We start from the raw sequence: 15,767 nt of genomic DNA, 5'->3' as shown, positions 1-15,767 counted from the left end.
ATATTCACAGATGAAAGAAACACTGAAAACATGCCAGTGTTTTCACTCCAGGAATATTCTACTTACTGCTAATTTTGAAATAATATTTTAAACTCAATCAGATAATACTGTGTTTCACTGTACCATGTCTTTCTGCCCTTGAACAGCATGAAGACCTCCATGCGAAGTCAAACACTACTGTGTAATTTTGAGATATTATGACTATGAGCACAACACAGCTAAATTTCAATGCAGGCCCTCCCTTGTGAGATGAAGTAAAATGGTGTTTATTACTTTTGAGACTTGCTGGAATAAAAATTATCACTTATAATTTTTATCTGTTTGTGATGAGCCCTTTGGCTTAATGTGGTACAGGATCAAACACAGGAACTTTGTTGGAGGGTTCATTTGCATATTTAAGACTTGTAACGCGTGGGCAGCCTTGGCAGCAGTGATGTGGCAAATTAAAACAATACCCTATGTATGGAGCAGTGCCTTTATGGTTTGGAAGGGCTCCTGAGTATTTACAGAAAGTTAGGGCAGAGTGAGTAAGTGTCCTGTGTTATCCCCAGACATTATGCTAGTAACAAAGAAGTTGAAATAAATGGGGTGTGATCAAGGTTAACAGATTTTAACTTTTTCAACTTGTTTTATATAAAAGAGTTAAAATATGAAGAAAAAGGTATTTATCTATAGTGGTAAAGAAAGAATTCTTTATTTGTACCAAAGCCAGTTTTTTTCTTTCTTTAACCAACAGAAGGACAGACACAAAGAAAAATCAATACCATAAAAAATGAAATCTTTATTTTTTTGGCTCATTTGTAATATCATTTACATTGTTTATGATAACAATTTCCTGCATGCAATTCACCAACACATTACAAGTCAAAAGCATTTGTAAAATAAAGATTCTACGTTTAATGTTAGCTTGTGTATGAAACACAAAATGTCCTGATATCCGTGATTATACCAATGTGCCATTTTGTTCTTGGGAAATATTGTGAATTCTACTTTTACAAGTCTAGTGCAGTGTGGTTTTGAAAGAATAAGAATAGGCTATGTAAACAGACTAATATAGCAAGGACTTAATGAACAATAAGACTGTCTTGTAACTTCTGGTACAAACAGCACCAGATATTTGCACATTCCCCTTATAGTTCCTTGCTGTGTCTTTTATCAGACATAACTATTTGTAAAGAAGCTGGGTTTCAGATTTACATGATGTTCTTCATATTGAAATATATGCAAATATGATATTAAACCAAGATAGTCTCCAAATACTCTGTCTTTTTTCCTATAGTGTGATGATGCCTGTTTGAAATTACTGTGGTTAGAAAGTAAACCAAGTGAATGAGGAAAGAAATATAAGAAACAGTGATCTAAACCTGAAGACACTTCTCTTATATACAAAACTGCTGCCAAATAGTATTTCTTTACATTATTTAAATATACTAACCACATTTTCAGCAGGTTAAACAGTTTGCAATATGGCCTATACAGTCTGATTCTACACCATGAAGTAGTTGCTTAAAATTTAAAATGCAAAACTAAAGAAGCTCATGAATAGCAGCAAACTATTGCTTAATGATTTGAAAGAATGAGGTCTGGGTTGTGAAATTTTATTCACTTTGTCACTGACACATGGCTTCCTAAACTGGAGACTGTGGACAGTGGAAGGAGCAAGATACAGCAGCAAAAGCATTGTCATGCATCAGTGATACTCTCCACTCTCTATATGACCCAGAATACCACCTCTCCTGTTGAGCTTTTGTACATTACCCATATTGTGGAACGTATCTGATGCAATTCAATGTAGCAAAGCTGTTTAATTCTATGCTCAACTTTGTGCAACAGTATAGCATTAATATTTACATGGAAATAATATTTTATCGATTGATCAGATGTTGGCTGTAATGAGAGAAGACAGTAACTGAAGAACAGCCTAGGAAAATATTTGAGCTGCTTAAAAACAAACAAAACCAAACAGAACAAAACAAAACAAACAAAAAAAAGAGGTCCCAGATATATTTTGGTGACACTATTTTTCCAGTGCAGAAATTGCACATTATTTTAAGCTGTGAATATTTTAACAAAACCAAGAACTTGTTCATGTTTTAATGATTTGCATAAAAATAAGTAATTGCAGATTCCTGTAAATTAGATGGGTCTTTCCAGGCACATTAATCTGGATGCATGGAATATGGATGCAGCTGTACAAGTAGTTAGAATGCCACAAATTTCAGAACAACCCTGGAACATGAAGTTCTTAAAATCTTTACCTTTGTGCAATGTCATATTTTTATTTATGCATGATTGATGAGTGCAGCATGCTTATGCACATCATTTCTATCTGTACATTATAGAGAATCTGAGAGTAGAACACCTGGTCCTCATTCCTCTTTCCCCAACATAAAACCTATTACAAAAATAGTCACATATAATAGGAAACAACTTGAGAATTAAAAATGATAAATACACTAATACTAATTTTGTAAAAATATGACAAATGTAGCAGTTGCATTACAAACAGTGAGGAGAATTACTGGTCTATGTGTTTTGCAGTATGTGAAACAAAAAAGTATCACTTTGTACCCATTTCATGCTCCCTTTTCTGTGGAGCCACTTTTCCCCTCATTCTTAGCAGTGTCAGCTGTAGTGAAAACAGTAACCTTTTGTCAAGTTTGTTACCCTGATTCGCAGAGCCACAGTTTGATGATGAAGGTTCACTGTTTTATTATAGGCACTGACCTTAAGTATGTATATATTGTATATATATGCACACACACGCGCGCGCACACACACACACATATATATGTGTAAAAACTGTCAGTTTGGCATTCACCTCCTGCAGGAGTACAGTTGATTCTCTAAGACTGTAAACAAATTGTCCTACAAGCAAAATTCTTAGATCTTTATTTTTTATTTTCCCTGACATATTTACCTTTGTAGTTCTTTTCCGATTTATCTTTTTCATATTTTTCTTTATCTGGTTTTGTTACACTGTCATAAGAAGGTGGGGAAGTTGTAGAGGAACTCTCATCTGTTTTTTCTGGAGTGGAGTTCCCATTTAGTTTATCAATAATTATCTCTTTTATAACTGGTCCATCTCCTTCTTTGTTTTTATTTTTGTTATATATACTGGACACCTTTTTAACTTTTTGCTTTAAAAGGTAACACCTGTAAGCACGCTGAATGATGACAGCAGATACCTCCTCCTGTTTCCTTTTCAATGTGGTTGTAATTGGTTCGTAGGACACTTTTGAAGGATTGGCTGCCATAAAGCGATCTTCCATCTGTATTCTGAGGGCGTCCATCTCCCCACTTTCCCCCAAAACGCGTTTTGTGAAAGCAAACAAGATGTCAAGGCAGTGAATTCTGTCCCCGCTTACCATGGGCAGATCCATTGCAATAAGCTGGACTTTGTTTGGTTTCGCTATAAGAAGAGGAGGATCTAATGAAGATGCAAAGTCTGATAGTTTACTGTATTCTATGAATTGTGTTGCATCAGGATCAAACTTCTCCCAGACTTCATAGAACATCTCAAAGTCATCCTCGCTCAAGGGCTCAGCGCTTTCTTCAGTAGCAACACTGAAGTTCTCCAAAATCACAGCAATGTACATGTTCACCACTACCAGAAATGAGATGATGATGTAGCTGACAAAGAAGAAAATCCCAACAGAAGGGTTCCCACAGTCACCTTTGACAGAGCTACCTGGATGATCTTTGTTAGGGTCACAGTCTGGCTCCCCACTGTTAAGAATTGGGGCAAGCAAACCATCCCAGCCAGCAGATGTGGTAATTTGGAACAGGCAGAGCATGCTGTTGCCAAACGTTTCAAAGTTGAACATGTCATCAATCCCAACTTCCCTCTTAACATAGGCAAAGTTGGACATGCCAAATATCGCATAAATAAACATGACCAGGAAGAGCAGGAGACCAATGTTGAACAAAGCAGGAAGAGACATCATCAAAGCAAAAAGCAGAGTGCGGATTCCCTTAGCGCCTTTAATGAGACGCAGGATTCGGCCGATTCTGGCAAGTCGGATGACTCTGAATAGTGTGGGGGATACAAAATACTTCTCAATCATCTCAGCTAAGAACATACCTAGAGGAAAAAAAAAGTGAATATTTAAAATATAATTTAAATTTTTTTCATTCATTACCTATCGAAAGATTTTTATTGCTTTCTCCAAAATAATCAGTATAAGGAGTCTATATTATAGGAAATAATCATACAAGTTATTACATTAAAAGCTGATATTAAAATGAAAGCGCCTTCCGTACATTGAAATGCTATCTAGGAGAAGGGAAATAAGTAAAAGAAAGAAGACTGCTTGTGGTAAGGTAGCTAATAACTGTTCAAGCTTTCAGTTATGCCTAAAACAGCATGGAAAGATAAGTTTCTGTGTTAGATAGGATTAGTTCTCAAAGCTAAGCCTATTACCACTGTTTTTTCTGAAAGACTATATTGGCTTGATTTCCACAAATCAGTGATTTTTTTCTGACCTGAGAATCTACTCTGTATCAGTACAGCCTCTCTCAGGTGTACCACCCTTTAAGACTTAGACTTTGTCACACATCTCATTTGCACCTTGCAAGACCTTAGTTAGCAAAAGCAATGAAAAATCTCACTCCCTTCACATACTTTTTAGTTTTAGTACTGAAAGCAAATTTGTGGTTAGTTCACATATACTTCTAAATGTTCTTTATATTTGTACTTGTTAATTTAATGTGCCAAATAGTTTCTTTATGTCTTTTGATTTGGAAGATGACAGTGAATCTAACAGGAGAGATAAAATCTTACTTGAACATTTCATATACTGTATGCCATAAAGTCTGAAGGTCTGATTTAACATGTAAGTACTATAAGAAACAGAATATTTCATATTCTGTATTATAACATTCTTGAAACAAATGTTCCCTTTCTCTCCCAATAGCTCTTTCTTGAAAAGGAATTGCTCTTACCCACTATGGAGAGAATAACAACCACAAAATCAAAAATATTCCAGCCTATAGTGAAGTAGTAATGACGAAGTGAAATCAATTTCAGGACAAATTCTCCAGTAAAAAGGATAATGAATACAAGGTTTATCCGGGATAAAATTATTTCCATTTCTTTACTCTGGTCATCTGTTTCTACCATCATTGTGACCATGTTAAGGCAGATGAGTATCATGATGCTGATGTCAAATACTTGTTTGGTTACAAAATCAAAGACCATGCCTTGGAATTTGTTCTGCAAAACAAAGATGGAATACAGTTTATATTCCAAAAATATATGTCTTTACAAACGACAAATGGAAAAGCAAGTTTCTGCAATATTTAGGAGCATGGAGCAAGACCCATTCACAATATATCTATTGATATATACCAAACCCATGCTGGTTTGTGTCTCATCCTCTTAGAGTGGATCAAGAATCTATACTATGGTTGGCTTAAGAAACAGGAAGGGAAACAATGCAATATTAAAATAATATTATTGAGAATTGATTTTATTAGTGTAAAAAAGGTGATACAACATAAAACCCATCAAGAATACCAGACAAATGGAAATTCGTTTTCTTATCTTCATTCTTAGCTGGGTTTAGATTACTAACCCCCAGAGCTGTCTCTCTCTTCTTTAAACCAGTTGTCCTTGGTGAGATCATTGAATCACTAAAGTAACATGTCTCAAACACACCATGACTGCAATATCCTAGTTTTCCTTTAATATTTAGTTAAATATTTATTGCCATGTATCTCTCCCAAGAAAGACTGGTTTTAGCCACTCAGTGCATTATGTGCAAGTATTTTGATTATTCCAAACACTGTAGGAATTCAATAAATAACAGGGTAGTTTCTTAAGAGAAAAATTTATCTTAGTTTATTCTTTACCCCCTGGGGATCTTTTCTTTTATTCTGTCAGATTATCTGCATTTTTCTCACTCTTTCACATTAGGTGACCACTACCCCCTTCCATCTTCAGCACCAAGGGCCAGTTCATCCCCATTTCCTACAGATTCTCTTGGAGGATAAACACAAAAAAACCCAGAATATCAAGTTTATCCATGGGGAACAAGAACCAATAAATGATCCAATCAACTGTACTTCTCTAGGATTTAGCAGGGAATTACAAAATTCATAACATTAAACTTACTAAATCTGAAGTTCATGAAAATTAAAAATCATATTCATACTTCATGGTGTATGCTTTTAGATGAAATACCATGGAAGAAATATTTTTTTTCTAGAATATAACCTTCTTTAGTTAGCTAAAATCATATTCCCAAATGAGTACTTAATATTAGGGTTATTAAAATCAAATTGCTCTTACCACTGGCCTTGGTATAGGTTTCTGTGGCTTTTTAGATCCCAGTTTTTTCATTGCATTGTAATATTTCTTCTGTTCTTCCGTCATAAATATATCCTGACCTCCAAAGTACAGAAATAATATCAAAACTAATTACTGTCATGCCCACACATACATTTAACTACAGTATATCTCTCTGTAATAAAATGTTATATTTATATTTGATAATAGCAAAATTAGGGGGAGGGGGGCTTGGTATTTATAGTGTGGATGCTCATATGCATTCCTAACACACACAAGAAAGAAACCCTTACTGGTGACTTCTTAGGCTGATGATAGAATTTTTCCAATACCTTCATGCTTACTTTTCTGATGTGACTAAAATGGTTCTTACTATATGGATGCTGCTAAGTACCACACCGATTAGGATATGTTTAGTTCATGGAGTCTGTCTAGTGCCCTACATATCCTAAACTGTAGATCAACTTAGTATTAAAACTAGCCAGGTCCAAAAGTGGGATAACTTAGAGGTACAAGTTGTGTTCAAGGGAGAGTATTTGGGTCCCATTTGAGGCTTTTAATGACAGCAAAAAAAAATCACCTTTGATAGAAATTTTAGAAAAGTAGACCAAATCATGCTATTATTATGATTTATATATGTATATTTCTATTTACATATATAAAGCGCCTACAACCATATTGATAAACATTCTTTGGAACCACACTGACAGCATTATTATGGCATGATTATCAGTTATTAATTAAAACACCACAGTAACCTTGACTAACTCAAATTACGTTTTGTTTGCAGATGCAAAAGGTGCCAGTCAGATGTGCAATTGACTGACTGAATTTCAGTATAATGTAAGTTGTTCTTATTGATACGTCTGAACTAAGTCAGATAGAAACACAATGTCCAAGTCACTGTCTGCTAAACTGGGTGTCAAAGCCCAAAGCATGGAATAATTGATAGAAACTGAAGAAGTCACCTCCAACGTCTTTATGTCTCTTTTAAGAAGGTAAAGAATATTTTCACAAAGAAAAATTTATATAGTTCACTGTTGACTTTCACCACAGCTGTTTGGTACTGCTGCGTTTTGTTTGTAATTGTATTTGGATAAAACCAAATCATATGAAACTGTGTTTTCACAGCATACAAAGATTTAGAATGATTCTGAGGTTCTATTTCTTAGGGTAGCTGAAAGCTAAGGATTATGAGGCTTCAAAATATTTTTAATGTGATTATTTGTGGTTTTAGATTTGTAAAATAATTTAAAATTAAACTTTATGCATTATCAATATGATTATTTTAAACATGTCAAATGTTTAAATGTATCTCAAATATATGCAGAAAAAATATCTTTACTTTTTTACTTTCGCTTTATTATTGCTAATAAATTGTAGGTTGTATTTGTGTCTAACAAGTTAATCTAATTTCTCACAGAAGTGTTAGGAAAATAGCACTACTTTTTTACCAGTATTTTTTTACCAGTATGCCTGTTCACGTGAGGTCTGTATTTAATCAATTGTACGGGCACAGTGCCTTATTACGGCCTTGTGCAGACACAATGTCTTCATTAAGTGTCAGCAGCTTATATGATTAACTAAAATTAGTTTATCTTAATTCTCTAAAGTTAATTTAAAAAGAAACTCTTCCATGGCAGATAATATTACATGTAATCAAAAGAATGATGCACGTTCCCTTTCTGCATCTTTATTTTAGCTTTTATACAATTCGCAAATTATTATGAAATGACTCATAATTTGTCCTCTTCACTCTTCAAAGTGATGACATGCAAAGGTCAAAATCACATCCACAGCTATAACACAAGTTATCTTAAAAAAGAGACATTTTTATTCGACTCGAAATAACAATTATTTTATATTATCTTGACATAAATAAGTTATTATTCATAATAGCTAATAATTTACAGCACTATGGAAACATTTTAAATACTTATCTTCTTTTTTTGTTGGTTGAAGTTGTCTATAATGACGCCAATAAAAAGGTTCAAGGTAAAGAATGATCCAAATATGATAAAGATGACAAAATAAAGATACATGTACAAGTTGTCCTCATACTTGGGTTGATCTTCAACCTGCAAAATATCATAAATTTTATTATCCATGAAAATAACGTGAAAAACAATGCATATAATTTGTGAATAGCTATATGCTGCCTCACGCAGAAAAGCTATCAATTGCACTCAGTTATTAAAAAACCTCAAAATGTCCATTCCAGTCAAGATTTCAAGAACTGGAAGCTGACAGAGTGATTCCTCATATGGAATGTTAAAGTAAATGTGCACTCTGGTATATTTATATATGTACATTTAAACAAAGTTCCTTATATATAAAGAAGTAATGTGGGACTGAGCGTCATCATTAGTACTTAAAATTTTCGAAAGCACAAATTGAAATATTTTATAGTATGTGCAGTATATTTTCATGGAACAGAATCAATCAATTTTATATCAACATAAATCTCCCTGGAACAATTTTGGCCATAAATGAGTGTTCTTACATACATCTAAGAACAGATGGTTTTCTAGTGAGTATATCTTTCATGAAATCCACTAAATTAAAGCAAATTTCTAAGGAGGATTTTGCTATTGGCTTTATTCTTCTGGTTTCCACATCTCAATTCCAGCCCCTCTACTGCAGAGTAGAATTCTGAACTGTGGAGTTTAGAAATGCTGAAGTTAATTAAAGCAGATATATTGCTCTGGGAGATGAATAGCACTGTCTGATGACAGTTATCACTAATGTCACTAATATCTATGCTGTATAGAACTAGTTCAGGCATCTGTTTTGCACTTTTTTTAATCAAGGTAAACAATTTTTATTTTGTAGCCAAGATAAAATTCTAATCCTTAGAAAACTTAAGGCAAAACCTAATTATATTTAAGTAGCCAGATAACATAAGTTCATCCTAAAGAAACAGTGAAATGCACAATTATAAACTATAAAACAAGATTAATATATTCAATATGTAATAACTAAGTTATGTAATCTTAAATTATTTTATAGTCATGGTTACTATAGGGAGTGGTTAAAAAGCCTTTTTTGTGTGTTTTTCATTATCATTAACTTAAAAAAAAAAGCAGTAAAGAAGTAAATTCATGAAAGTAAATGTAAGTTTCTTTCTAGACTAAATGTATCTGGAAAAACCATGTGTTGGTGCAGATTATAATTCTTAACATTATTGTACGTGCAGTTCTAGATCTATATAAGAAAAACAGATGATCTTTAGAAGTCTTACACTTACATCTCGTGAATCAACAGCTGCATACATAATATCCATCCATCCTTTGAAAGTAGCCTAGAAATAAAATCCAGCTGTTTATCTTTCCTATAAAAATTCATAATGTGGAAAATAACTGGTTCACAGAATTTGGATGGTACCTTTCAATAAAATCTTATCTAAATTTATAAACCACATTTAATAACATGAGCATAATAAGATATTTTTCCTAGTAATACTACGGTTATTGTAGACATTATTTTTACATATTCAACAGTTATTAAAAATGAGGCTCTAAAGGTTTCAGCAAGAGCACAACATGTTTGGAAATGCAGATACTTTGCAGATGAAGAATGCTAGACTCATATACATATTAATGCTGGAGTTGGTCAGGTAAAATTTACCAGAATCATTCATGGTGACAGCCATTTTATGAAGTTTACAGCATGAATTGATGCAGTCAGCAATACCACTTCTGGACAGATACCAACATGCATCTGAATGTTTTTGCTAGAGCTAAACTGCCATGGTATTTTTAGAAATGTTTTAATACTGTGTAACTAAAAGGGCTAGACTGTTCATAATTAAAATATACATTGGTTCTTGGGGCATAAGATTCACAGAAGATGAAAAAGTGAACTGTTGAAGAGCTGTGATTAACTTTTATAAAACTTAGGGCTGAGTTCCCATGGAGACTTTGTTTAGGAAGTGTAAGAGTAAAAAAGATGTGCAATCAGTCCTCTAAGGAAGTGATTTTCATGGATAAGAAATGTGTGCTTTCTGAGTAGCACCAAGTGGTTGCTGTGACGTACTTGAAGCTGTGAATGCTGGCCCAGGGTTACAGCTCACTCAAAATAAGCTGGTTTCAGTCAAGGTTTTCAAAGCTTATTCTCAATACAGAAAATAAAGAGCTAAAAATCCTATTAAATGAACATATGAAGAGCATCTCTCCTGAGGAGATTCAGGAGTGGAACCTTCCAAAGGAGTATATTTTCATCTCTGCTTGCCAGAAGGAGCTCTGGTGCTTTGATTTAGTTGCTATCTTCACAGCACAAAGCTTGTGCTCTGGGAGTGTTCATGTCCTGAATCTTGCAGTGCAATACGAATTTACTAAGAAGGTCTGTTTGGAGCCAGGCTTCATAGATCTTTCTGGCTCAGCTGATAATTGACAGACATTTGGTGGACTTTGCATAGCAGTACTAGAAGAGGAATGGACTTTGGTAAGAGCAAGAAATACAGAAGAGTGGAGAGAGAATGTTAGTGTAGACAACCAGCTGAAGAGGTGACATGATACAAACTTGAGGATCCCTTAATCTCTGCAGGAAAAATAAAGGGTGGAAGGAAATATTTGAAAAGGAAAATAATGAAAAATCAGAACAAAAAGAAATAAAGGAAAAGAAGAACAAAAGGTCCACAGTAGTTATGTAGTAATTAAAGATTAACACTGTCTGCATGGGTGACATGGGTGACACTCAGACACAGCTTCAAGAGACTAAAAGTTTTGCTTATACAACTTCAGAGGCAAGTATTGGTAATAAGATAGTTCGTTTTAATCTCTGGTAAGAGGGTAGCAATGAGATCTGAGGTCAGGGAATTAGAATTAAAATCATCATTCAGTACTACTACTCAGCACATGAAAGTTACATTGATTTTAGAGAGAAAAAAAATTAGACAGGTTGTTAGTTTTGAAATTGGGTTCAGATAGGGATATTGATCTGCTTCAGGACAGAAGTGACAAACATAGGTAACTTGGTAGTATCAGAGTAGTAGCAACCCCATAACATTTCTTACATCTTTTAATATGGTGAAGCTGTATGTCAGGTTGTAGACAACTGATCTACAGATCTAAAAGTAATTGCTTGAATTCTTGTTTTTTGTTTTGGTCATATATCAGCTTCTGATGAAGCTACATTCTAAACCAAAGAGCCTGTAAAGAGCGAGGGTCTCTATTGCTCTAGCATAAATAAAATGGATGCTCAGTATGTAGAACAAAGACTTTCTTGTAACACCGTTCACAGAAAAAGTACTTAAAGGGGCAATAAAATTTACAGACTTTGTATCAAAGTAGCAATAATTAATAAAATGAATATGCCATGCCACGTCATAACATCTAATACTTCACATGGATAATACTGTGTGTAACATGATATTTACTTAGTATACTATGAAGATTCTTTAACAAGGATTAATGGAATATGATAGTTATAAATAATGAGTTATTTTTTTTACAAAAATATTTCATATTTTCCCATCTTAATGACAGTTTGTACAGGTTTTTGTAGTTTCATGTACTTCTTAATGGAACATTTATTTTAGTAGCAAGTGCTGTTTATCTGCAAGCATCAAGGAAGTGTGTTATGTGAATAATCAGATGTAATACTCCTTTAGAATCTGTCTGTCAATACCTATCCACATTCTTCCCATGGGCAGCTTCTGTTTCTCTCGGGATTTTAGACCTCTTAAATAAATATTATGATAATGATAGGGAAAGAATTGGCTCCATGGTACGTGAAATACTGGGTACCCCAATGTCAGATTTTCTATTATTTACAATTCCTTTCTCTAAACTCCTTCCAGGTCTGGAAAATGAAGCCCCTATTAAACAAATACCAGCAGTAAAGACATCAGATGATATATTTTTATGATCTAACTCACAATCTGGCTCCTTTGATGTGTATAGACATAAAGAAAAATCCATTCTACCTTGACCAGGCTGTTGATAAAAGAAAAATTATTCCACAGTGCCAGAGTTCCTAGATTAATGGATTATGACTGTGAAATAACGTTGCTGTGGATGTGTAGTGATATGGAGGAACAGATTATGTGGGAGGAATTGGCAGTAGTTGCTCGTTTCAGACCAGTCAGTCAGGATGTCTGCCCTCTTTCAAGCTGCTGTCTGCCCTCCTGTCTTACAAGGTAACTGAGCTCATAAAGGAGAAGAGAAACCTTTTTAATAATTAGAGACATCTGATCCTTGTCCACCATGGCAAGACTCATGAAATGCATTACTGAAGTTTATATTGTGCAATACTAAAAAGATTCTTGTATCTTTTTCACTTATTATTGTCACATTATCATAATTGATAGACCGTGTTCCTTAGCTTTGAAATGGAAAGTTTCTCTGCTATCATTAATACAAAAATTACAGATAACAGCGCAATAGACTTGTGTATGTCATTGCTATGAAAAATTATTCCACTACTTAATAGACTTAACCTGCCCATTTTTCCTAGACTTTTTTAAGAAGAGCAAAAAGAAAATGCATAAATTTACTTACGACTTGAAGCAGAGCAAGATATCCAGCTCCTACATTATCAAAGTTTACTTTCACATTTTTCCATCGGGCACTCTGATTGTTTTTTATAAGCTCCTCACACTGAGTATAGTTGTTGACATCACGGACATCAAACATCTCACCAGTTGTGGTGTTGACACAGTGATAGTATTTGCCAGCGAACAGATTTACTCCCATAATGCTGAAGATGAGCCAGAATATAAGACAAACCAGCAATACATTCATGATAGATGGAATTGCTCCTATAAGGGCATTTACAACCACCTAGTATACAAATTAGACAAAATAACCACTTAGTTTATGAACAGAAAAATAAAAATACTATTAAAATGTTAAAACAGTATTAATATGGAATGGACAGCTAAAATATTACATTACAAATTTATGGGGTAAATGTTATTTAGGATTCAATAAAAATCACTAATGAGATTGAAAAAAAAGAAAGAAATAAAATAATATGGAAACCAAGACAATGCAAAAGTCTCAAAAAAACTCAAAAATCAAAAGAAAACCTGTTAGTAGCAAGATGGATTCTTAGAATTTGTGTGCTCTAGAGAAAAAGAGAGAAAAAAATGTTAAATTCCAACAATACAAATCAAAATCTCTAAACAGAAAATAAAACAGGAAAAGGTCAAAGAATGATGATGTAGAAAACTTAAAAATGTCTGCACATAAAGCTATCATTAGTAATGATCTGATTGTCAGAAACTTTATGTATATACTGATACCAGTGTATTTTAGCATCTACTTTCAATGTAAAGTAGTTAAGCATGTCTTGGTTTTAAATTGCCTGGCTCACTCTAGTTGCTCTTTCACTAATAAGTTAGGTTCCTTTTTCTTTTTTTTAATTTGCTGCATTTAATACTGTTGAGCTACTGTATATGGGCAAGTGGCAGCAAAGGATCAGATTAGGTCCCTTGACAAAAATTTTCTTGTCACTGAACTAAAAGAGAGCTAAAGATAATCAGCCAATAATTTTCTACCAAATCAGTAGAAGTTGCATGAGGTTTTCTTGTCTGGTTTTGAAAATAGTAGTATGTTTGAGTTCACAAGTTTGACAAAATAGTCTAAGATCAGTAGAGCTTTTTCCAAGATAGGGACTTATGTGTTGTTTGCAATGCAAATAATGTAAAACTGTGGTGATGGTAATGTGCCACAGAACACACTTTCCTACTCTGGCTAGCGTGGCCACCTCTAGAGCACCAGTGGCCTCAACCCAGACAGGAACCACACTATTTATTTGTCAGTTTACGACCTGTGACCAAGCTATTAACATGCATTGGATCATCAGAGTATTTTGAGGTGAAAGATTAAAATGAGATTTCTCAATAATATTACCTTGTTAGTTTTGTATAAATCAGTTTTTCCAGGAAATAGTCTGAATTTTCAGCAGAGAGGCTGCAATATTTTGGGTTTGATTTCATGTGTGTGTCAGATTGGCAAAATATGAAAATAATAATTTCCTCAACAGGAATGATTTAGCTGTGTAGGAGAGGTAAGAAGGCAGCAGATGCATTAATATGAAGTAAAGGACAGTAGCTGAAAAAATTGTTCCCCATTTCTCCCTTTCTATCCTTCCAACACCATCCTTATTTCAGGTATCTGGTCAGAGAACCTTTCCCTAATATTACAGCATTTATTGTGGGATTATTTTCCTCAGGCAGGTAGAAAGGGAGGCAGCTACAGGGAAGCTTTGGTTTCTGGGGTGTCACTGTTGTCAGCTTCTTTACCTTTTGTTTTGTTTTATTTTGGTTTTGTTTTTCTGGCTAATTCTCTTCCATGCTGACAATCTAGCACAGAATCAAAGTCAATTCAGAAGCTTATAAAAGTTATTAGAAACTTATAAAAGTCCCCAGCTTAACCAGAGAAAAGGACCCCAGTCCCCTGCTCTAAAATTTCTCATGTCCTTTTACTTGTCAATTATAGGCCCACAAATCAATGGAAATTTTGAAAGTCAAGGGGACTGGATAGCACAACTTTGCAGCAGTGAGCAGGCAAATTTAATGAGCTCGAGATCTAATCTGGAAACACAAGCACTACATGTCTTGTCTCTAGGGACATTTTGGAAGGCCTTTTTTCCGCACATTTTTGCATGCATCCCCATTCAGGAGTTGAGTGTCACACTTCTACATTAATTTTTGTATTCACACATTTATTCAGACTCATCCAGTTCATCTCACCCTCATTCCTTCAAATCGTGACAAGGCTCTTAAAGGTCTTAAAGCTCTTAATGTCCGAAGCGACTTAATGGCACCAAGTTCAGAATAGCCCAAAGCATTGGCTACTAAACTAACCAATGAGACCTATAAAAATACAGAAAAAAATATTATTATAAAAGTTGTTCTTTGTTTTATTTGAAAGAAATACAGAATCAAAAGAAAGATCAACAGTGACAAATAGAAGAACATCATTCTTGCTTTTAGGGGTATCAGAGGTGCAATCCAACACTTCTCATAGTTGCTGGAAAGGCAACAGGTCCTATGAAGGCATGTTTGGAAAAGGAATATATGCTATTAAATGTCTGTTACAGCTGGGTAGGGTTAAACAGGCAGGTGCAAGCACACTGTTGGTGAAGGATAAAATTTTCAGAATTGCAATAGGCAAGAAAATAAATGTGTCTCTCTCTTTTGAAATAGGAATGCGTGCAGATGAAATGAAAATGAACTCAAAATGGTGGAAAGAATTTTTACATTAATCTCCTGAAACTGAAGGGTTGTAAGTCCACATTTTTGTGTACAGATCTTCCAATTTAGACTGTCTGTTTCAAAAAATGTTTCAAAATTTAGCAGTCACAATTAGCCCTGCTCAAGATCTTCAGTCAGGGTTGTCACCAGAGTTAGATCACTGGTCATATAGCTCCACATTGACTTTATTTGTATTTAGTAATTTTTAATCTAGATGAATTCTGTACTACTTGGTGAAGTGGCTTATTTATGTGATTTGATTCCAAGTCCCTAGTG

General features: G+C 34.2%; 1 protein-coding gene across 2 annotated transcripts in view; it reads right to left on the bottom strand.

Moving 5' to 3' along the window:
• Window positions 1-761: 761 nt before the first annotated feature.
• LOC139797731 (sodium channel protein type 3 subunit alpha) overlaps window positions 762-15,767 on the bottom strand; it is a 71,180-nt gene continuing 56,174 nt past the window's right edge. The window contains exons 22-28 of one of the 2 annotated variants that reach the window (XM_071747477.1): window positions 14,988-15,110; window positions 12,790-13,071; window positions 9,537-9,590; window positions 8,230-8,367; window positions 6,293-6,397; window positions 4,945-5,215; window positions 762-4,084 (exon numbers count right to left, since the gene is read on the bottom strand). In XM_071747477.1, the coding sequence (XP_071603578.1) occupies window positions 2,892-4,084; window positions 4,945-5,215; window positions 6,293-6,397; window positions 8,230-8,367; window positions 9,537-9,590; window positions 12,790-13,071; window positions 14,988-15,110 (2,166 nt within the window). In that variant the 3' untranslated portion in view covers window positions 762-2,891. The remainder of the gene's footprint in view (window positions 4,085-4,944; window positions 5,216-6,292; window positions 6,398-8,229; window positions 8,368-9,536; window positions 9,591-12,789; window positions 13,072-14,987; window positions 15,111-15,767) is intronic. The other variant, XM_071747478.1, reaches the window with a different exon arrangement.

The sequence above is a fragment of the Heliangelus exortis genome, chromosome 6, assembly GCF_036169615.1.
Source record: "Heliangelus exortis chromosome 6, bHelExo1.hap1, whole genome shotgun sequence".
In the NCBI taxonomy this organism is placed as follows: domain Eukaryota; kingdom Metazoa; phylum Chordata; class Aves; order Apodiformes; family Trochilidae; genus Heliangelus; species Heliangelus exortis.
The sequence above is the reverse complement of the archived record's forward strand: the minus strand, read 5'-3'. Positions and strand labels throughout refer to the sequence as shown.